The 23,864-nt window shown below is 29.4% G+C and overlaps 2 protein-coding genes across 3 annotated transcripts in view; both read right to left on the reverse strand.

The window, feature by feature from the left end:
- Window positions 1-23,864, reverse strand: part of LOC113551215 (DE-cadherin) — an 88,627-nt gene that overhangs the window by 12,729 nt on the left and 52,034 nt on the right. For both annotated transcript variants that reach the window (XM_026953322.1, XM_026953323.1), the window contains exons 2-3: window positions 7,772-7,884; window positions 1,587-1,721 (exon numbers count right to left, since the gene is read on the reverse strand). In XM_026953322.1, the coding sequence (XP_026809123.1) occupies window positions 1,587-1,721; window positions 7,772-7,884 (248 nt within the window). The remainder of the gene's footprint in view (window positions 1-1,586; window positions 1,722-7,771; window positions 7,885-23,864) is intronic.
- Window positions 15,572-18,532, reverse strand: LOC113551216. The gene is made up of 2 exons (XM_026953324.1): window positions 18,424-18,532; window positions 15,572-16,421 (listed from the first exon to the last, which is right to left on the reverse strand). The coding sequence occupies exons 1-2, from the start codon at window positions 18,445-18,447 to the stop codon at window positions 15,885-15,887; spliced, it is 561 nt and encodes a 186-aa protein (XP_026809125.1). The 5' UTR covers window positions 18,448-18,532; the 3' UTR covers window positions 15,572-15,884.

Below are 23,864 nucleotides of genomic sequence, written 5' to 3' on the forward strand. Positions count from 1 at the left end.
CATAGTTTATTCCGAAAAATATTTATGTTTAATTAATAATATTACAATTTGAATACCTATAATGAATTATTGTTGAGACTTAGTGTTGGTTAATTAGGTAGATGGTATTCGAATTATAGATAGATATTGTATTAGATGTATAAATAATTAAGTTTTTACATAGAATAAATATATAAATGATTTTTCAATTTTAAAACATTAGACTAGACACGGGGTAATAAGTACTTTAATACAATTATACTAACAGGGTGTTATAAATTCAAGTACACAATCGATGTCGTAAATCATTTATTTTTGGTAGATTGTAGTTGTATTTTTATCATTGTATTCTTATGTTTTTCAATAATACAATATCATAAAAGCGCGGCGTCTTGGATAGGCAATTTAGCTACACTACGATTGTATAGTACTAAAGTTAGTTATTTTGATGTGTGTAACAATATTACACGACGTAAACACACAAAAAAAAAAAATATCGAAGAATTGAAGATAAGTTCACTTGAGAAGGCAGTAATGATCAGAGTATGTAGATATTATGAGATGTAATAGAAGAAGAAAATTAGTTTTGTTGTTGAGCGTTGTACCAATTTATTTTTTCATCAGTCTTTATTAATATTTTCAGATACAGAGTTAAATGGTTATATTTCAATGAGAGCAATAACTGTATTAGGTATAAGATAATATTATAATATAACACTATATTAATTAATAATCTGTGTATTGGACTAAAAAAAATTAACCCATCAATTTAATTATTATTATGTAACGGACATTCGATATTAATTTTTACAAAAAATTTATATCAATGATAAACAAGTCACAAAAATATCTTGGAAAGTTAATCGTTAATCGTTAATTAATTGCAATATAATAGTCTTAAAACAATCAGTCTATAACAATAGGGTTACTTAAAAAGGTTTAATTATTGTTATATTTTAAGTACAGTTATGTAATAATTTACTCGCAAAATATAGCATACCTACACATTTATTACGTAACCACGACGTTAATGCCGGGTTACATACGACACGATCGTATTATATTATACGTTCACAAATTGCTCGGGTAAATATTTTATTCAGTACGGTTTTGTACTTTGCGTGTAGTTTTCGAAATCACAGACGTAGGATGTAAGTATAATGTATAGTAAGAAAGCGGATCCAATATAATAATGCACAAGTTAGTTAGATAGATCTGATGGGTATAATGTGTACATAAGTAGTTAATTCGCCAGTGCAGAAGATAAGTCCGCGGATATTATAGTAATACTATATTATTAACACAACGATATTTTTTTATAATATCAATACTATTAAGGAAAGTGCTAAACTAGTGCTCAACAGTGATATATGATAAAAGTAGAAATTTCGAAGAAGCTTTTTTATAGTTGGTTAATGTTTGATATGACGATGTTCGGTATCTATCTTTTTCAATCTTATCAATATATATATTTTTTTTGAATATTTTCATCATTTCTCAGCACTGCACTTACGTGAACAAGCCATATAACAAGTTATATCTGCTCAATTATTTTATTTTATAAACAAATAAATAAACGTAAAGAAACCGTATTATAATATACTTACGGTAAATACATAAGTGTTGGTTGGTTGTTCTTCCTTGACGGTAGGCTGGTAATTTAAGCAGTCCGTAAATACCGGCTTGTGATTGTCCTGTACCGTCAATCCAAGTTTTGGGCCCGATCCTCTGCTGTCCTGGAACTGTAACACAAACAAATAATTATTGATATGATCGTGTGACGAGAAATTAAGGAGGGGGAATATCCATTATTATATTATATAAACATATGATTTCCTGCACACTGCAGCATTGGATTAGGCCGTTATACAAAAATACATAGGTACGAGTTTAAACACGTAATTATGTTTGCGCACACACACTATACCCTCGGCACGTGTTTTTATCGAAAATTTGCTGATATCAATTACACGGACGAGCTTTTGAATATTTTGAATACATTGCGTGTAGGACGACCTCGGCAGATGATCCGATGCGGTATCCACTATCTGTGCACAGATATAGATAGTCGACTCAATCCATGCACGCTCATAATGACTCAGGTTCACGCGTAAACACTTATATATAATATAATATAATATAATATAATATACTCGTAATAAACAATGCATGGTTGATAAAATGTAGACCATAAAGCAGGTTGGGTGAAAAATGAATGAATATAAAATAAACGCGGATGGTAGCGGCGTTCTGAATAGGATAGCGAATAGGATGAGCTACATAACTCAGTAATCCGTCAACGCCTTTATAGATCGATTATTATTATGGAATATCTGTTGCGGACCTTCAAACATCGATAGACGGAGTTAAATCTTGTAATAATATACATACTTTTTTTTTGGCAAATGCGGACGGATCGATAAAAAAAAAAATCTTCAAACGCAGTGATTTTCGTCGAATTGTAATTAAATATTCACTACTACCACTGTAAGAGTCACGCCGTACAGCGAGATTAAAAGTAATAATAACGAATAAATAATAGTAATGTCCCGAGGTGTGAATAAGAAGCGAAAAAAGTCTTCTAAAGCAATTAGTCATCTGTCGGGAAAGTCGGCGGAAAGAATATTAAAGCGACCGACTGTCTACTGATTTTAAACGATTTTTAATGAGTGTTTTTTTTTTTTTTTTTTTTTTTAATACACTATTATAATATATACCAAGTGCATTTTAAATGTACGACTTGGGCTTAAAAGGGATTTTAAGACCTAAATGGAATTTTAATGGTTGACCGGTCTTTAAGAATTAATACAATAGACGAAAAATTATACACACAATAACCGCTTTCAATTAATGTTTTAAACCACTATTATGATGTATAACTCCGTGTATTTAATTACACCCAAAGGTAAATTATTATTGTATAATATATTCTCTAAGTATTTTATATTATAAAAAAAAAATTGTATTCTTATTCAATTTAACCTTTTTTGTGACTCCAGATTTGTTTTATTTACCTATATTTAAAAAAAAATATATATTTACGTGGTTTAATAGCTATTAATATTACGGCATTTACGTGTTATATTTTATAATAAGACTATTAAGTTAGCAAGCTTTATCCAGTAGATAGACAAAAAAAAAAAAAAAATAATCAATAATTACTGCGTCTGAGTTCACGATCAAATGTCATAGCCTAACCTGGTTTGGTTTTGTTAGATTGTATCTAGGAAATCGGACAGCATAATATGTTATTAGTGGGAATTTTTATTTCACGACTAACATCAGATGTATAAAATACAATGTTATATACTCGTATTTTTATTTTCTCTATATATCGATTGTGAACGACAAAAATCGTATACCCCCACCCACATACGTTGCACAATAAATAATGATAAAAAATTCCATCAACAATATTTACGCGACGGATATACTTCGACGTTTTGTGTATATAGTATACAACAACAAAACTCCAGCGGAGATAGACATTTTGACAGTCTATAAAGCAGCTGATTAAACGAGTAATCCTTGAACCCTCGAGTCGAACGTGCGCGCCGGAAAAGAACGTAACGAACTGGAACGAACCTCTGCCCGCTCGTAAATATATTTTTATATATATATATATATATATACACACACACACATACACACATCGAAACGGTGGGTGAACTGTTCAGCATCCGATCGATTTCAAATCTTTCTTAGTGAATTTTGTATAGACAAAACATCATAAACAATAACACATGAAATAACAAGTAGACTTATTATAAGAAAACGTGTCTTTATTAATATATTATATTATTGTACCGACAATGTCTTCAACGCGGACAGTAAAATACAAAATCTTTAAAGTCGAAGAGACGAACGCCCTTCGATGACACCACACATATCATCATAAACACTATATATAAGTGCCGAGGATAAATTAAATATTATTCGGAGACTTTCTATGCCAAAAGCAATTCTACCTACAGCTCGTCCTATTCAATTTTTATATTCCGTTCATCCATTAAATCTATTTAAATGTTATAATTTTTGACTAAACTATTCTTAAGAAATGCCACGCTGTTATTTGCAAGAAAAGACGTCACGAAAACGATTGTACCTTTCATAAGGTATTTAGACGTCATAAAATGAATAATTTTATGGTACTGCTATCTTTTGGACTTACGTACGATCATAAACGCTATAATCACATATTCGGGTAGAATGATAATAATAGTAATAATAATAATAATAATATAGTAATAATAGAAATTTAACACCAATACAAGACATTATATACAACAAGATTATATATACTTCAAGTGAAGTGGCGTTGGGTTGCAGGGATGTAGCATTTTTCGAAAGATTGATAAAAGCTTTCGGAAATCACTACCTTAATGATAACGTCACGAAAAATTGTATAACCTCAGATTATAACGTGCTAAACGACCTTTTTACTATACATTTACTACAAATTGATTTGATCATTTTGTGATTCAAAATAAAAATAAATCGTAAAATCGTTATTCAAAATATATAATATTATTTAGCCACTTAAAACGTTATAAACGTCTGCATCAAACTAAATTTTATAACACCAAGCGTGTTATACATAGGTACGACACAGCAGTTCAGACGTTTTCCGAAAATTGTGATTCATGAAAGGTATGTAAACTACTAGGTATGTCGATGAAACGAGTGAAATGAACAACACGAGCATTAATGATACTCCATTTAGATTCTTTCTACGCCAACAGTCGTCGTAATGATATAGACGATAACCGTTGTGCTTAATTTGATCGGGCGCCAGACGACACAAAAACAATAAAATATATTAAAACAACAATTGGCAAGAAAATACGCGTACAAAAATATTGTTAAATCTATAATATAGGACCATTAAAATTGTTTTATTATTACCTATCACTTATTATGTTTTATTATTTTCCATCACTCTCACGAGCACACGCGAACAATATTACACTCATGTTGCCATTTATTATTGTTTTAATTAAATCCGTTACCAAACAGATATACGAAGGTATGCATTATATGTATGGTGGCAATACGATTGTTACGTGTTATTATTTTGATTTGGTAAGTACATACATAAATGGTGTATACAACGTACAACCACGACGAGCATATATATAACATCAAAAGTGACACGCAATCCTCTGGGTAATTTTCGTGTAATTGATACGGTCATTTTGGGCTAACCGAATGCACTTGGAGTAAAAAAAAGTTATAAAATGAACACACCACATAATAATATTATGTATTATTATATATATTAAATACATACCTACGTATTATTATACTATACTGGGGAAAACTATGCGTGTATTTATATATATATATAGAAAACGGTTTAGTCAGTCACGCGAAAAAAGAAAATACGTATATACCTCCTATATGAGTGTATAGTGTATGCGTGCTATGTATGCAAGATGGGTACTTCTGCCATAATTTGCAGAACATGGATTATCAACTTCTATTTATTTATATATAAATACACTTTTTTAATTTTAATTCCACGAACGCGTCACTATACATCAGACAGTATACGCGTGAAAAGTTTCGCCTTTCACTCTATCTATCTCCCTCTCCCTATCACTATCTATTATCATCGCCATCTCCATATCCATCTATGTGTCCACCGTAAATGCTATTATGAACGTAAAACGATATCCGTACCGCGACACTACTGGTGTGCAACAATACGCGCTTTCCAGTAAATCGAATGAGAGAAAAAACTTCTGTTCAACTCATAGGTACGGCACGCTACTGCCTTCCGTATATACAGTATTATACATAAGTATACTATCTCCGTCGTTGTATCATATTATATACAAAACAAACCCAAACAGAAAATACACACGCACGTTCGTATAATAAATATATATAATATATACACGCCTGTCGAGTAAAAAAAAAAAATGATATACGCGCACAGCGGATACTTGCGTCCTATATATATATATATGCGATACTGTATTACACTACTCGAAATGCATTTTCACATAATAATAATAATAATAAAAATATATATTTTTACCAATGGAAATGTGTTGAATCGATGGCAGACGAGTAGGCTGCGCCTTGGCAATGTTTTTCAATTTAAAAAAGCCACGGTACACATAGTTTTATTATCGTACGCTGAAGCTATAATAATACACATAATATACTGCATCAGATCGTTATACACAGAGATAATATCGCAAAATCGAAACAAATTTATACGAAATAGTACGATTTTTTCGAACGTAAACCAAATATCTGATACAGTCCCACCACTCTCATTGTTATTATATTTTGTTATAACGCCTACTTTCAAACTTCTAATAATATTTTTTTCATCGGTGACCAGCGTATATAAAATCGGCTGTGAATTTGCAAAACGATAATTTTCAAATCATAATTTAATACAACAGCAGCCTATACTCATAACTGCAGCATATACACGGCAACAATAATGTGTAGTTGAGTATTTGTAACGATTTTTATAAGTGAATTTTAATACTTCCTAGTATACTAAATTGTTTTTAAGTATCATTAGTATTATCGTTCTTTGAGACTTAGGGTATAGTATATACATTATTGGATTACAATAAAAATATGTTTACATAACATTTTTGATAAAAATAAAATTCAACAAGGTCCTTTGTTCCGGAATGAAATCAAGATTGGTTTTTTGTTTTTGAACGAAATTAAATACTATTAAAGACAAAATATACATCATTGCACGACAAGTCATAACGTAAAATTAATTGATACGTAGTATTTTGCATGGAAATAATAATAATAATAATAATTTAATATAGAATGGAGTGTGGTAGAATTATTTTAACGGTACGTGAATAAAATGTTTAGTTCGATAATTTGTGTTAATGCATCATTTGAATATTACTAATTTGTAAAGATACGTAATTCTGAAATTTTAACTAACCGATTTTCCGAACAATATATAAATTTATTTGAACGAAAAATAATAACATTGTGGTAATGAAAAATAACCACTTTCAAATTTGAATAATTTACATTGTGCATCAAGTTCGAAATTGTCGTATAGAAATGTTAATTTTTCCCATCTACAATACGGTCGCGGTTTGGCAATAATCCAAACACGCGATAAACAAAAATATTATTATGCTTTGTTAATTTTGTAGGCAAGAGATATAGTTGTGGTTTTGGAAGAAGTAAACAAACAGTCGATACTGTTTTATTTAAGTTCATATGTTGCCAAATTTTAAACAAGTTTAATTTCAATTTAGCATAAGCGATGAGCACATTTACTACATAAATTAAGATAAGTCTCTATTGTTGTTAGCATCGAATACAAATCAAAATATCATTTTTCATCTCTTTTTTAAAGTTGTAAATGATAACGTTTAAATTTTTGGAACGAGCACAAAACAAATGCGAAGATGTAATGATAGTAACATATACCAAACCAATCCATTGAGAATTATATCAAGTGCCCAAAATTAATCAACAATCGGCGCAATAAACGAATAACGCGATGTATAATACATTTAAATGCACGTTCGGCGAACGAATTGAAAAGTAAATTTATGATTAAAATGCCATATACCTACGAGTCGATGTGCGAAATTGTACAATAATTTATTAATTCTATCCACATATACACCTGCCATAGCAAGAAATTGCGCGGTTCTGAGTGTCACGGGTTATATTATAATTTAACTTTTCCCAAAACTTATTCTCGCGGCTTGCTTCTAACATATTCTATATATATTTATTTGATGTTGAAGTTAAAAGCAAAGCAACAGATTCGCACACTTACCGGATTCGTGCTATATTCATTGGATATGTATGGTTCTGCGAGTGGTGTCTTGTCCAACAGATGTCTTTGGTGTCTTAGTCTTGCGCTCCACAGGTTATTGGCCGGAACTATACCTATAGGCAAACACAAAATCGAAACACACATGAGTATAATATAATACGTAAGTAGGTACGAGTAACGATATAATATGTTCAACCGACGTAGGTGAAACGCAGCGAGACATATTGGCTGTAATATATCATACGGCAGTGCAACACACTTATAAACCGATGGTGGTATTATAAAATAATATATTATAGTAACAACACAAGGGAATTTTAAAGGGAATATATATATATATAAAAAAAAAAAAAACTTGAACAATCTGACCTCACCTACGTAGACAAAGTGTCTACACGCTTATAAAATACATTTTTACCGATTTAATTGCTATGTATAATCGATAATTATCGTGATATTATATTACGGATATACTATCTATTATAACACACGGACACGCTGTACATAGGCGTATAGATGATTAATAATCGTCAGCGCAAAAAGTATGTTTTTGCCACTAAATTGTTGTATTACCGTTATAGGCTCTATGTATACAATATTACAGTTAGATATTATAAATAAAGCATGCTATATATGTATAAATAACGTTGGGGTCGTGTGTCCCTTTTCCGAATATTAAATACGGCGAGGCCTCCACCACGGCGGTTTGATGTAGGCTTACAATATTATAATACATCGAATTAAACGAAATTATACGGGCGGCAGAAAACGGTCAGGAACGTGCAATCGTCCACGTCCCGTCACCATTGCTTACAACGCTTACATACATAAATTTGAACACTCGCTGATGGCCTACAACAGAAATACAGAATGTGTATGTAGTACCAGCTTTACTGGATAATATTATATAACTGTTGTTATATATATTATATTATATTATGAATAATTTTATTTGGTTATTTTTAATCTTACAATTTGATATTCACCAAGAGGTTTCATATCCACCTAAGTAGTAAAAACCTACACATCCCTCAACCCCCAACGACAAGGTAAATAGTATAAACATCTGATGCGAGGAGCGATAATAATGGCACCGCAATATATAATTATAATGTACCTGTTACCTAAACAATTTAAAAGGACAGGATGTCTGTATGTGATAAATGATAATATTTTCGTCTTACTAATGCATAACACCATACTTGATTTTTAAGTGGAATAATCCATTCCTCACTGTTTTTTTTTTTAATAGTTAGATTGAGTGGATTATTAACCTATTATAATATAACCGAAACGTAATAATATTGTCTTCCCGTAAAAGCTTTTTTTTATATATATATTTAAATTATGAAATTATGGGTATTATAATATTTTCAATTGTAAAATGGATTATTCTGAAATAAATGTTAGTAGGTAGGTAGTAGTATCCCTACTTTAAATACTGCATCTAATACTCTAGTGGTCTATAGTGTCAACTATGCCGTAGTAAGGCGAAGACAACACATGCGGGTACAATGTTCTCTTTTTACAGGACGATCAACACATGTGTCCATTTATAGTAAACGTCACTCCGTAAAGGATAACGGAAAATAAATGTAATGCCCTTATAAAGAGACATACAAAAACACGAACGATTCTCCCTTGCTGGCAGAGGCCGAATATCGTTGTTGCCGAAACCAAATTTTTATGTGTAGCTAAATTCGATTTCGGCACAGCGGTTTTGAGCGCTAACATTAAAGTCGGAAATTGGGCGTATACTCGCCGCCGCAACATAATAATTAGTAGTCCAATGTTACATTTACATAGTTATAATAACTAGATATATCAAAATGATATTTTCAATAATCCAAACGATAATATAGTCATCAATGTACAAAATATAAGTATGCGTGCAATTAACAATAATTATTATTAATATAATCATTCTTATCATCTGTAATGTCCTTGTGGACGCATACATGCAATGTTCCACACTTACTTATATTATATTTTTCGTCACTAATTCCTGATATACGTGCAGAATAATTTAATACAAAAATTATAAGCTATGCAGTGACAAGTATACGTGTTAGTATCGTTCTTACACCTGATTTGTGTAATCATTACGTTTTTTCTCACAGTAGTATACTATACTTGTTTTGATATTGAAAACCAGACATTAAATAAAATTAATTAAATTCTAAACAGTGGTCATTATAATGTTACATTATCTATGTTTAACCATTTTATAAAATCGTTAAGACGCTTATACTAGTCTTTTTCAGTTTATAGCTCTTTGTAATCAAACAAAACAGTAGAGTCGAAATTACTTTGAACAAAATATAATACATAAAGGGCTTCTTACTGCTTTAACCTAAATGAAATTGTCAAATCCAGTATTACATACAGGTCCGTTTTTCAATTCTCGTCGTGATACTATAAATACGCTATATTATATAAAGCACAATACAATAAAAATATATTATTTAAATTCGTGAAGACAGCATACTTATATATACATAGGTGAGTATCTCACAACGTTTATCATAGTCGATAACTTTTTCCTATTTTCCATTTTTCGAAATAATAAATGTGAATTTCTATTCGCTCAATCATCCATGGAAGAGTAAAAATATTTTCCCAAAAAATCGGATTTAAAAAACAATAAGCGAGGAAAAATATTTTTACAGGTGGTTAGACATTATTACACTGCCTGTGTTATTAATTATTACACTATGAACACTACTTACTGGCATCGTAAAGGTGGGTCAAAAACAAAATAATTAAAAAAATACCCCTCGGCCTTCGGACATCACATTTCGCAAAGCAAGCACGAGTTGTCAACAAAATATTTCGTTCTGTAACTATATACGTATACTACACTTTCTACGATATAATAACTAATCGTTGTCAAATTTATTATTATTTTATTAGTTATACACGACGCACACCGTACGGTACCATAATAATAACGTGTACATAACTTTACTGTGCTTTTTCGCCTAAAGCATTATATTATATTGCAGTACAGTTACCGACCGACTGTTCTCGAGGGGGTGTGTAATATCGTGGTGAAGCATGTGGGAGGGGGTGGGAGATGACGGTAAGTCCACCGCTAATAATAATTGCTTTTTGTTTTGGGCCAAATGGTTAAACTATTACAGCGTATTCCGAGCACCAACGCGGGTGAGGTAGGTGTAGTAATCGAATCTTTCATATTCCGTAATATTTTTTTTTTGTTATGCATATTAAACGCATGTAAATTTATCGTATACTATAAATGTACAAATACTATATGATATATTAAATGCGGGTAAAGTTCTATGTAATTTTATTTATCCATCGCCTATATAATATTAGTTATAAGTTTATAAATGATAGCTGTACAATTGTAGGTGCCTGAAGAATTATAAAAACTAAGTGCAAATGCGTTCTATAATATTATACATACATACCTATATAATATAATCACGAATTCACAAATAAAATTAAACTTATGTACTATGGAACAGGGACGATAGACAACTAGAAATGAGACATCTCACGTCTCCTCCTGAAGGTTAAAGTGACGGGAACGTTTCATTAAAATCATTAACTCGCTGCGCTTTCAAATGTCGAGCATTCTTATATTTACAAAAAAAAAAAAAAAAAAATAGTTTTGTTAAAAATCACGTCAACTGAGATTTGTATTTCGTAAATTATTTACGTACGTTCAATGGTATAACTGACGCACGTCCTTAAGTATATATATTCAGTAAGAACAGTTTTTGATTTTCATCTACACTAAATATAATACTATATAATATAATATTATTATTAAAAGAAATATTATATATAGGTACTACTATAGACAAAGTGAGAGAAAAAGGAAATTGGTACATCGATTTTGTCAATTTTCAATTATCATTATCACATTCTACCGAGTATTTTTATGTGCAATATTTTAAATTGGTATATGTCGGTGTACTATTCCGACAAACGGACAAATTATTTTTGTATAATTTACATCTTAACTTGGTTATCAAGAATGAAAATAGTTTAGCAGTCGACACAGAAATGAGACGGTTTTTTATTTTTATTTAAAATGTAATTTAATTTACCTGCGCACCGCCATCAAATTACAATCATCGAATTGCCATTTTCAATGTGGAATGCATGGTTCATAGGCATGTAGCTAAATCAGTATTTAGATACCACTACGAGTATTAAACATGTATAATACATAAAATGATATAATATAATAATATTATGTAATATTCATAAAAAATGCGTGAGATGATGAAATACTTTCGTCGTAATATGGTGCGTTTAATATACTATACAATATGCATAATATTACAACTACTACATTTTATTCGTGTCATCTATTAAGGTGTGATCGCTAATCACGACCGTCTAAAATGCATAGGCGTGTACAGGTATTAATATTATATATTATATACTATAATATAGGTATAGAGATAAAATTCACTGCAAAATAATGCATATCTCACTTATTGATATTCCGTCCGTGTCCGATGCAGAATCATAATAATTGTCAAGGCGGTATATTATGTATTATAATATTATTCTGTATGACAACGTATAATAACGATTACAAGAGCGTATGATGGACTTTGGCGGAAAACTGGCATTTCCCTCAGATTATCGGCGTGGAAAATGTGTACGTATATAGTATAGGTATATATTATATTTAAATCATCGAAACTGCTCATTCCGACTCCACCAGTTTCACCGCAAAACTCTTCTTGTAAGACCTAGTTATATATAGTAGTTGGAAGTGTGTGAATCAAGTGGTCTGATATACGCCAACTGCGAAACGTATAAAGCCGAAAATCACCTTCCTCCGATCTACTATCACATGGCGTAGTATATTATTATTTTATGTACACGTTTATCGATTTTTAAGTGTTAGTACCACAAACCTAGACCATTGACAACGGTATAGTTTATTAAATATCATCCAATGATATTAAATTATGACAAGATTGAATTTTTAAAGTGGGTAGCACAATATTAGTCTACTTTAAATTCGAGAGTCGAAAGGCACACGAAAACAAATTATATTTTATATCCATTTAATATTATACTTAAATATCGATGCAATTACTTTCAGTAATTTTGACGGAATTCTATCCGTTAAAAGCCACTACACCCACACAACTATAAAACATCTGTGTACACGCACACACACAGTATTAAAGTTATTAATACATCCAAAGAAAAATACAAAAGGTGTTATATTGACGGTACGACTGAGAGAATACTGAAATACCAATATTTACAAGTAGTGTTTAAAAGTTTGACAAACGATTTGAACGTAAACGAAAAATAGAATACATAGGCATGCGAACCATGTCATTGTATTATTATTATTATTATTATTATTATTTCAATAAAATATTTGCGCACACAAGCTAGTATTTTTTTTTTTTGCCTTTATAATATAGAATACACAACAGGCAGATAACAAAACCACAATACAACTGTTAGACAAACAAAAAATCTAAAGCAAAAAAAAAAAAAAAATCCGTCATGATTACAGAGTATAGAAGAAACACCTTGTTATAACAGTGATTGTAATTATATTTAAAAAAAAAAGCAGTCATTTTCTGTTCATATTACATTCAGAAATGTAAATACATCAACGATGTCGTGTATAGATAGTGTGCGTACCATTATCTGTTTTACTGATGTATCGTATATCACGGACAACCAAACAAACGAGTTATCAGATGTAAGCGTATATACAGAGTGATTCATCGAGCATTTTAAAAGATTGCCTCTATTTTTTTTTTATTTTATAAAAAATTTATTCAACATTTAATTTTTTTTAATTTTTAATATAACAAAAGATCATTTTTTTAAATACTTAAATTGATGAACCACATAAGGAGTGTTCTATAAGGTTAGGTTTATAAAAACATTTTTAGAAAATAAAATCACTATTTTTAATATTCATTTTAAATCAGAAGACTTTTTTGAAAATGTTGACGCATTTAAATAAAAATTCAAATGAGTAGAAGTTAAGTAATAAATTATAAATTATAGCATAACCTTTTTAGGATAACAATTCTTAATGATTTTACATAAAATATAAAAAAATACAATATTCAGTCACGTACTCATGAAAAATACTACTTTTTTTTATCAATTATCCAAATTGTATGAATATTTAGTAACTATTCATATAAATAATTTTCAAATCATTAAAATCTCTTTATTATTAAAGCTCTATGATATCCTTAGTACAAAAATCAGTAATTTAGAAACTATTGGCGTCGAATCTCGATTAGAAAACTTGCCGTCAATCGATTATCAATTCTCGATTTCAATATCTTGATGGGTGCACATCACGCGTCAAATTACGAGAAATATTCACCAAAACGTTAACGATTTCATAAACTAGTAGGAGGTCGGGTTAGACATTTATTAGACACCATTTTTAATAATATATTACGCGTACACATAAATATATATATATATAATGTTATGTAAATATTAGGGCCCGGGTTCAAGTAATGGCTGCACTCGTGCAAGCAGTGTAAAAAAAAAAGAAAAAAAACAACAAAATCAAAACGCGGGGCGTTAACCGGATCGACCTGTAAACCGTAGTAGTCAGGTACATGGTTACTCGAGGATTCTCGTCACAGACGTTCCTATGACATTCACACGGGTCGCGTATTATTACGTGTCCTATATTATTTACGGTACGGCAAATCCAGGACGGGTGCACGTTTGTTTAATGTGCGTAATAATTAGGTAAATTGGCGGAAAAACGCTCGGGCACGTCACGTTGTTATAAAGATTTCTGTATGTATTATATGCGAACGACTAGCATACTTCCCTGTGCATTGTACTCGGAATCGGATTAAACGTTAATATATATATAATTTTTTTCATATCAAGCAAGGTACATTTAAGTTCACGAAAGTGCGAAAAGAAAAAAACAGAGCAAGATACAGAGTACGCAAAATCAGATATTTCGTATAATATATTTCGTCTCCTATATACTGGGTGTAGTGTAATATTTAATTCTGAAAAAGCTCATGGCAATCGAAAATCGATTACAATGGGTCATCGAAATGTCTTCATTGTGCTTGGGAAAATTGAAAAATTACCTCTTCAAAGTACCACCCAAACACGATTTCCGATGGTTAAATGCGCGGAGTGAAACTTCTCTGTACGGTAATTCTTCCATCAGAAAAAAAGTGTTCGGATAAAAAAAAAAAAAACCGTCATATAGTAAAATCAATACACTGCAATCCTAGCTAAAGGAATCTATAAAACATCATACATCGACGGGCTTAATATTTAATATGTGTACGTCGTCGGAGACTTACATATCGTATTATACCGTAACTTACAGAGGGTACCTATGCGTATACAATATTTTGTAACCAATGATAACGAAATATTGCCGTATTTTTTTATTTATTTTTTTCTATTTGTACTCGCAGCTACGGCATTTGTCGTAAATCTTCTCAACGTCTCCGCCCGGTGAATTGAATCGCTTATACCATTTTCTTTCTGCTGCCACGCCGCGCTCCAAAAGAAAAGTTTATAAAAGTTTAAAGTCATTAAAAAAAGAAAAAAATATAGTACCTACTTGGTATATATGCTAAAGGTAGTATATAATAATTATCGGTATTTCGCTGAAAGTCTGATAAAAAATGCAACGAGTTCGGCAAAATGACAAAAAAATGAGAAAGAAAAAATTACTTAAGTATTGTCGTACTAGGGTCTGTCGATACTGCGGGAAGAAGAAGGGAATGTGATGGAAATAACAATAGGTGAATTGGACAAATGATAAAGACAATATTTCAGATACACCTGTGTGTATAATGATATAATATATACATATATAGGTACCACAAAATATATATAAATATAATATATTAATAGGTAAGTACCGTCAACGCGTATTATATTACGCACAATATTTATAAATATATATTTAATAATATAATGTTACAATATCAGCTTACTCACGACGTTCAAAATGCGTATAATATCATAACAACGTCACGTAAATTGGCGTACATACGTCGTACATCGATTATGGTGTTTATAAAATAATCGTATACATAAAATAAAAAGCATAAAAAAACAAAACCGGAAACTGAAAACTCGATCAAAAATTTTCAAGCACCGCTGCTATGTCGTCTGATGGCGAGATTCGATTGTCGGGGTCGACGTATGCGTTAGACGGTAGCAGTGCCTTCTCGAGTGCCACGAGCACACCTAGATCCTGGATGAGCGCTTTCCGGCCCGTATTGTACCGGGCCAATAACGATTTGTAGCTTCGCAACAGAGCTTTCTTGTGCTTAGGGTCGTCGCAAAGCAGGTACATACGCCACGCCGGATACAGGTCCAGGAAGTCATCGTAACTCCGGTCGTAAACGTCAGCCGCGGTTTTTTGAACTTCGTCCATGGCTGTCAGTGCTCGGTTAAGTTTCTCAGTCATCGCCGCCACAGTGTCAGAATCCACATTTTCCGCCGCTTTTGCATTACCCATTGACTCGGCTGCCACTAACATCTCCGCAACATCCCTCGTTATATTCTGGTTGCGAGCCATCATTTCTGAAACGGATTTCTCGAACATTCCCGCAGGACCGACCTCATCCGGTTGCTCGATCGCCGTCACCGTCACAGTCACAGCTATCACCACCTACAAGAACGACGATCGAACCAACGAAGAAAGGGAAATTTTTTTATTATTGTCTTAAAACTCACGTCGATAGGTCTATCCAAACTTATCATAATATACGGAGATGACGAACAAACGGTATTTTAATTAATTAACGATGCAGCTGATACAGTGTATAAGAACTCTTTTTAACGACTTTATATTATATGTCCAATACGACGATAGCCCGATAATTCACATAAGTGTATACCCAGAGAAATTTCTTTGATTGCTATAATTAATTTAATAATATTTTTTTCGCGTAGAAAAAAAATATAATAAAAATAATAATTGGAAGAATTTTATCTTTTCTACTTACACCACTACAAATAAAAGTATTAAATAAAAATAATATTAGTATAGTATGTATTATTATTGTCGTGGAAAATTGTGAAAAAAATTCTATAAAAGCTAATCTGTTGAATAATAATATCCATACAAATATACTTATAAGTACTAGGTACATACTATATCATTGTTTGCATTAATTGCAAACAATAATATTACATATTTATATGTAATTATAAACTTGTAAAAATAATTCATGTGGTAAGAGAGTCGTGCAATTTAAGTCTCAAAAAGTTTATTATACGACTATAAAAGGGCCATAAAAAAGAAAGGCGGAAAATTACATACAGTGTGATACATAATATATTCCAAAAATCAAAGACAAAAAATAAAATAAAACATTTTAAGTTGATTTATTCAACAACAAAACATAATGCTGTAATAAAATGAAGCAATGAAAACTTTTATTAGAAAAACAAAAAAAAGACAAAGAATTATTCGTAATGATGAGAATATTAATGAATGCGTAACATAATACATTTGATTATCATCAATATTGATATTTTATGAAATGTTTACAAAGAAGTTACTGTAGGATTATAAAAATGATAATCCTGAAGGACATGGCTCACTTCTCTCCTTAGGCGTATAATAAATTATAGATTCAGGACAGCAAAATTTGGCTATATTGATTTTATTTTTTTAAATATATTATTAAACGTTTTCTTGAGCTTTATAAATACATGTTATAATTTATTCGTTAGGTACTTACTATTTAATATTTACATAACAAAAAATATATAAATAATTTTTAAATTTCCTTCAAATTCGTTAATATACATATAAGCACTTTATAGTTTGTCTCTCTCTGTATTTCTCTCTCTCTCTCTCTCTCTCTCTTAGTTATACATAACTACATATTATCCAAAAGAAAATTATAATTTAAAAATTTTACGGGTCATGAAAAATTGTATTCAATTCGTATTATTCAATTAACAATAAATTAAAAACATAGCATGAATAAAAAATTATTGGATTAGATTTTATTAGAATGGGTTATGGTGTGTCAATTATCTAAAATATTTAGAGTTTTTTTAGTAAAACTTTTTTTCGAAAAAGCAGATAAGTTCGAAATCTTTAACTAGAAACAAAAATAAAATAAAAATATTCCGATTCAATTAAGTTACTTAAGAAAACTATTTATAAACTTCAGATTTTAATGTATTGAAAAGTTAATATGATGCCTAATACATATGCCTAGTAAAAACATTAATCTGACAGCAAATGCGATTCAAACAAAACCGAATATATTTTAATCCAGTAATTAGGTAATTTAACACATTTCTAAAATTTAATGAGTCTGATAAGACTTTATGTTATTGATGCACCAATAATTCATGAATAAATATATTTTAGTTAAATTCGTCTAAAAAATTAAATATTATGAGATATCATGACTTATTGCTTAATAAAAAAACGTGGTATTTAAAAAAAATTCTATTGTAGGATTAATATTTTAGATAACGTAGGTACAAAAATAAAAACTATTTTCCGAAAATATCCAATGTATTCGTAATGTTAATAATTTATCCATTTTATTTTCAAATCTGTTTAAATAGTAAATGTAATAACCTACATAATAATATAGTTATAATACTTATCAGTTTATCACTAAAAATTGATTTAGTAAGCTTACCGCATAAACCGTAAACGTTAACATTTCTCGATAATTATTTTCGTTTTAGGACTGCGTTCACCAGTGCAATGACGCTGACCATTCATATTACACATATCGCGTTGTACGCCGTTGATATGTATTGTTATCCAAATAAACAACACATGTACAAACGTTTAGATAGTAAATATAATGGATAATGCATATAGGTAGTATTTTTTTGATGGCGATTGACAACTGTTCAAATTGTTAAAATTATAGTACGCAATATACAACTACTATAATAATTGTTTAGATTATTCATCAGTTGTGTCTATAAAACGTGCGTATTATTGAAAATAAGAAAACCGTTAATTGCACTATATATCTACTACACATTTATTATTTGTATTTATGTAAAATCGTTGTAGTCAAACTTTTAACATTTGTCATGCGTTTGTTTAGTGTACCAATCAGCCGTTCATCGAGGTAATTTAAAATATATAAGTTTGTCCTACTTGTGATTTCTACTTCATAATACATATTATACAAATAACACACACACGATATACATACTATATACAAAGCAATTTCTACAAGCCAATAAGTCTTACCATATTTCATTTCTCGTAGTTACACAAAAAGTAATTTTTACCTATTCCATATTTCACATATAACATCGGTCTAAGTTATTAAAACAATGACAAATTAATTATTATCTATCGGATTCTGTACATTGGCGGCTTATTTGTTTATTATAATTTTGTTTTAATAATGTGTAGTTAATTGCTTACGTAGTGTGTATATTTGAATTTTAATAAATATAAACATACGCAAAAAATATTTAAGTTATAAATCCTAATCTTCTACACAAATATAGAAAAGAATCGGTGTTTGTAGTTTTAATATTTTACGATACCACACATGCCAATTTAATTGATATTTTATAATGAATAAATAACAAAAAAAATAATATTTATAAATACATAAAAAAGTAACATATAAATGTACAACTTAATGAGAAAATAAAGATAATTTAGATTTTAAATATAAAATATGTAAAAAATAATTCAATTTTACACAATATTATATGGATATTATTATAAACGAATATGTTCGGGAAACAAGTTGTTCAAGAATATATATTAATACACCAATTAATAAAATGTCAACTCAAACACGAGATCGGTCAATAATTAATATTCAAATTAATCAGCACGGCGACAACGAGTACAACACATTAAGTGTATAAACATATAAAACACATATTACGCTGAAAATTTTAATTCAAAACTATTGCAATGGTTATAAGTTATACCTTATAACTTTATAAGACTTTAAACAAAATCTAGTTTATCGACTAATGAATTCATAGTTGATAAGTTAGCGGTGTTCTTAAACAAAGTAGTAACACTGTTATCAAATAATATAATAATATATTTCCATTATTTCTCTCTGCTAGGATTTTTAGGTTTATACTCGACAAGTATAGTATTCCTATGTAGCTTTTCTTATTAATATTAGCAACATTTTGGTGTCTCAAAATAATATTATGAATGTTTAAATTACAGTATACGCATTGTATAATGTTAAAATCGTTTAAAATTATTGAATCATGCGCACACATGACACATGTTACAATATGGTACGTACACCATGTTATCCGGAATAAACTTATTGTATATTTACCTACTATAAAGTCGTTAGTTTGTGTGTACACAAGTCGAAAAAATCCTGCTCTCCTTCCAACGTAATAGAAAAATAACAAGGAGATACGATAAAGGAGTAAACATCGTATCTTATACCTAAACCAATATGATATAAAATGAATACATTATACCAGCAATATAAAAATGTATATTTTAGTGGATATTCATCCGAAACAACGTTACTGAGACGACATACGCCTCGTTATACTATGATTAGTAAAGTATACATATATCATTGTTATACAAATATATCAATAGACGCATATAGATATTATAGTATTGTTTTCAGATTAAAGTATAAATTCAAACAAATGAACTTTTATGATTCTACATTATATAAGTCATTACATAATGCTTATTAGTCAAACGATTGCAAAATAATTTTTTATATGATTTTTAAACATGTTTACGCAAGCAACACATTTTAATATTTTTACCTAACACATGCTGCTTCTGATACTTTTTTAATAATTTTATAACGTTTTTTATGAACTGTTTATTGTTTGCGTTTTGGATTAAATGTCAATAAACAACAATTTCACGAGGAAGATAACAAATAAGAAAAATCAAATTAAAAGTTTTTGTAGTATTTAAATTTATATTGGTATGTAAATGTAATCCAAATAAGGATTTCCAACTAATTGATTAACAGATAAACAAAATACTATTTGTTTAGGAAAATGTGATCAACTAAAGAAATTAATATGTGTATATATACATATGTATATAAGCGCTAATAATAAATGGATGTCTAAAAATGAGCTTCTTAATTAATATGGCTAATTAATAACATATTTAGTTAATAATTCCTAAAATTTTGTAGAATATAATGATAATAATAATATAAATAAATCATAATGTTGCGTATTATATTAAATGACATAATATATAATATGTAATATACATATATATGCAAGTACCTACAGCTTAAAGACAGTTTTCCGTCACAGCTTGAATCGAGTTTTAAACTTATCACAGAACGATGGTTTTAATTAAGAAAGTAGAAACACAGATTGTATATAAACAATGTCCAACTTTGGTATTTTTTAAATTATTCACTAAGATAACGAGGAATGAAATTATTTCAACAAAATTCCAAGCTCATCTTGTTTATCACGCGATATGCTTTCCTTTTCTCTGGAGAATCATCATATTTTGGTTTATCTGACGGAAGGTCTTAGATTTATTTCTGATATTTAAATTGATGGATAAAATTCGTAGTTGTACACACGTTTCCGAGACAAAACGATAACGCGCGATGATATTAGACTATAATAACAACACACATCAAAAATAGTAAAATATTCTAAATATATATTTATATATTGTAATAAAACTTATTTTTAAATTTCATAATAAAATAGTTAATTATTATAGAACCTTTAACCATGGAATACTAAGCAATACTTAAATAAAATATTTAAAAATATAAATATAGGGTTATTATTATTAAAAAAAAAAAAAATTTAATATAAAATATGCCCCTTAGTTCAAACAAAAAATGGGTATTCTACTAAAAATAATTGATGACTGTTTTTTTTTTTTTTAAATCGTATTATTAATTAAATAATACATTTTTAAAAATGAAAATATACACATATATTATATAATTAAACAACGATAAACTATATATTTAAAAAAACGTATTTAAAAGGAAGTTCTTTTAAAAAATAATAATATAATAAGCCTATTTAATGTAATTATTTTAAATTGTTTGATTGAATCATAAATTAAATTTTTTAACCTTTTAGGTAATAATACTATTACACCAATTTAATTAATTATGGTTTGTGGAAAATCAATATAATATATATATTATTTAGGGCTAATTCTTACATTGGTTAATGGTTTGTATGTCATAATATTGATGCCAAAATTTTACTTAGTATACATTATTTACTAATTTGACCTCTCAAAATTTAATTAACGTATTTAAACGCATTTACGGAAAATAATAAAAAATTCGTCAGAGTATGCAGCTATATTACAGTGTATGAAATACAAAACGACCATTAGGTTAAAAATTCATAGAAAAATACATACTTTTAGTTTTGAATAAAATTAAATATCTTCTTTAATATTTTAGTATTTTTATTTTTGAAATTTGCAGTCTATAGTTTTTGATTAGAAGAGGGGGCATTCAAAATTATAAAAAAAATGTCTAAGGTATTTCTATTGTGAAGAGCAAATTCCTCTATATAGCCCAAACGTTGGCGAAAATATAAGGCAGATGGTCTTGTATAATATTTTATAATAGGTACCTACTACCTACCGATCACATTATATATATTATACTCGCGTCATCGCATGACAAAAGCCGAAAACCATTCAGAAGAATATTATTCTTTCTGTATTCTACGCCTGGTCATTGCATTGTCATGTGCATGAAAACGCACACCATACTTCCTACCAAGTTTTAACAATCATTACTACTTCAACATTGGTTAATAATATTATGTATGTTCGCAGAAATAGAATTTATAATGTTTATTTTATTTCTATTATATATTTATCAGTCTATTGTATTACCAATGCATTACATTTGACGTTCTATACGTTTATCGTTAATACAATTTATAAAGTATTATACATACTAATATTACTTACCACGATAAACGTATGTTTAATAAGAGTGGCCGATAATATTGAATAATGATACTCGTATTTATGTTTGTGGTGCTATGTCGTTTTTTATGAACACATAAACGTTAGTCCGCTAGATTGTATTACTGTGACAACGATACTAATTTAATTATGTAATAATATAATTGTCTAACGCATGTGACACATCGGGCTAGAACACGAGCAGCTTGTAAACAGATATCTGGGAAATAGGCGTGGACGAATAGTAAATATTATTTATATTACAACTCTATAGCAGAGTTCAGACCCGATTACACGAAACACACGCACTAAATAATATTATACACGCTGTACAATATATTATTATATAGGTGTAATAAATGATGCATAAACGAAAATCAAAAAAACAGCCGACACGGAACGGTGTCGTTTTGTTCTTTTTCAGCGTACGCGACCATTCACGGAAAACTAGTACGGTCCATAAGCCACTGGTTTATATTATGATGTGGTTAATTTTTCATTTGAACCTTGAAACGAACCGAGTTTAATCACAAAATATTAAATCCTACGACTTTAAAATTTTGCTAATACTTTCGTGAAATGTATATATTTATAATGACTTAAAGCAAGAGTGCGGTGGTTTTAATAATTCACAAGCCAATTTTTATATATACTCATATATATATATATATATATATTATTGTATTATTATTTAAAGTTTCGCTAATAAAATAGGTTTTGCGTAATCTTTTTCTCCCAACATTTTCTGACGTAAATTTCTTGTTGAGTTGTCATTATTTATGTTAACATTTCTCTAATTTACGTTTCACTATAAGATAACTTATTCTAATTTTAAATCTAAATGCAAGAACACAATGTATAATAAATTTTAGCTCTGTAATGATAATGATTGATTTATAAATAAAATCAATGGAGGTTGAACAAAAAACGCGCGAGAAGGTGGGGTGTGTGTGTATATATAGTGTGGATTTTTTTTTCACATAAAAACGAATTAATTATTTCAAACAACTTGGTGGTTTAAAAAAATATTCTAACCAATAAAAAAATAAAACCCAAGCAAAAGAGAAGTGCAAAGTAAAAATGCGATAAGACCGTAAAAAATTATCGACATGCAAGCGGCGGATTTTCTGTCGATCCTACGAACGTGCGTATAGGTAGGTATAGGTAATA

The sequence above is a fragment of the Rhopalosiphum maidis genome, chromosome 2 (genome assembly GCF_003676215.2).
Source record: "Rhopalosiphum maidis isolate BTI-1 chromosome 2, ASM367621v3, whole genome shotgun sequence".
Classification (NCBI taxonomy): Eukaryota; Metazoa; Arthropoda; class Insecta; order Hemiptera; family Aphididae; genus Rhopalosiphum; species Rhopalosiphum maidis.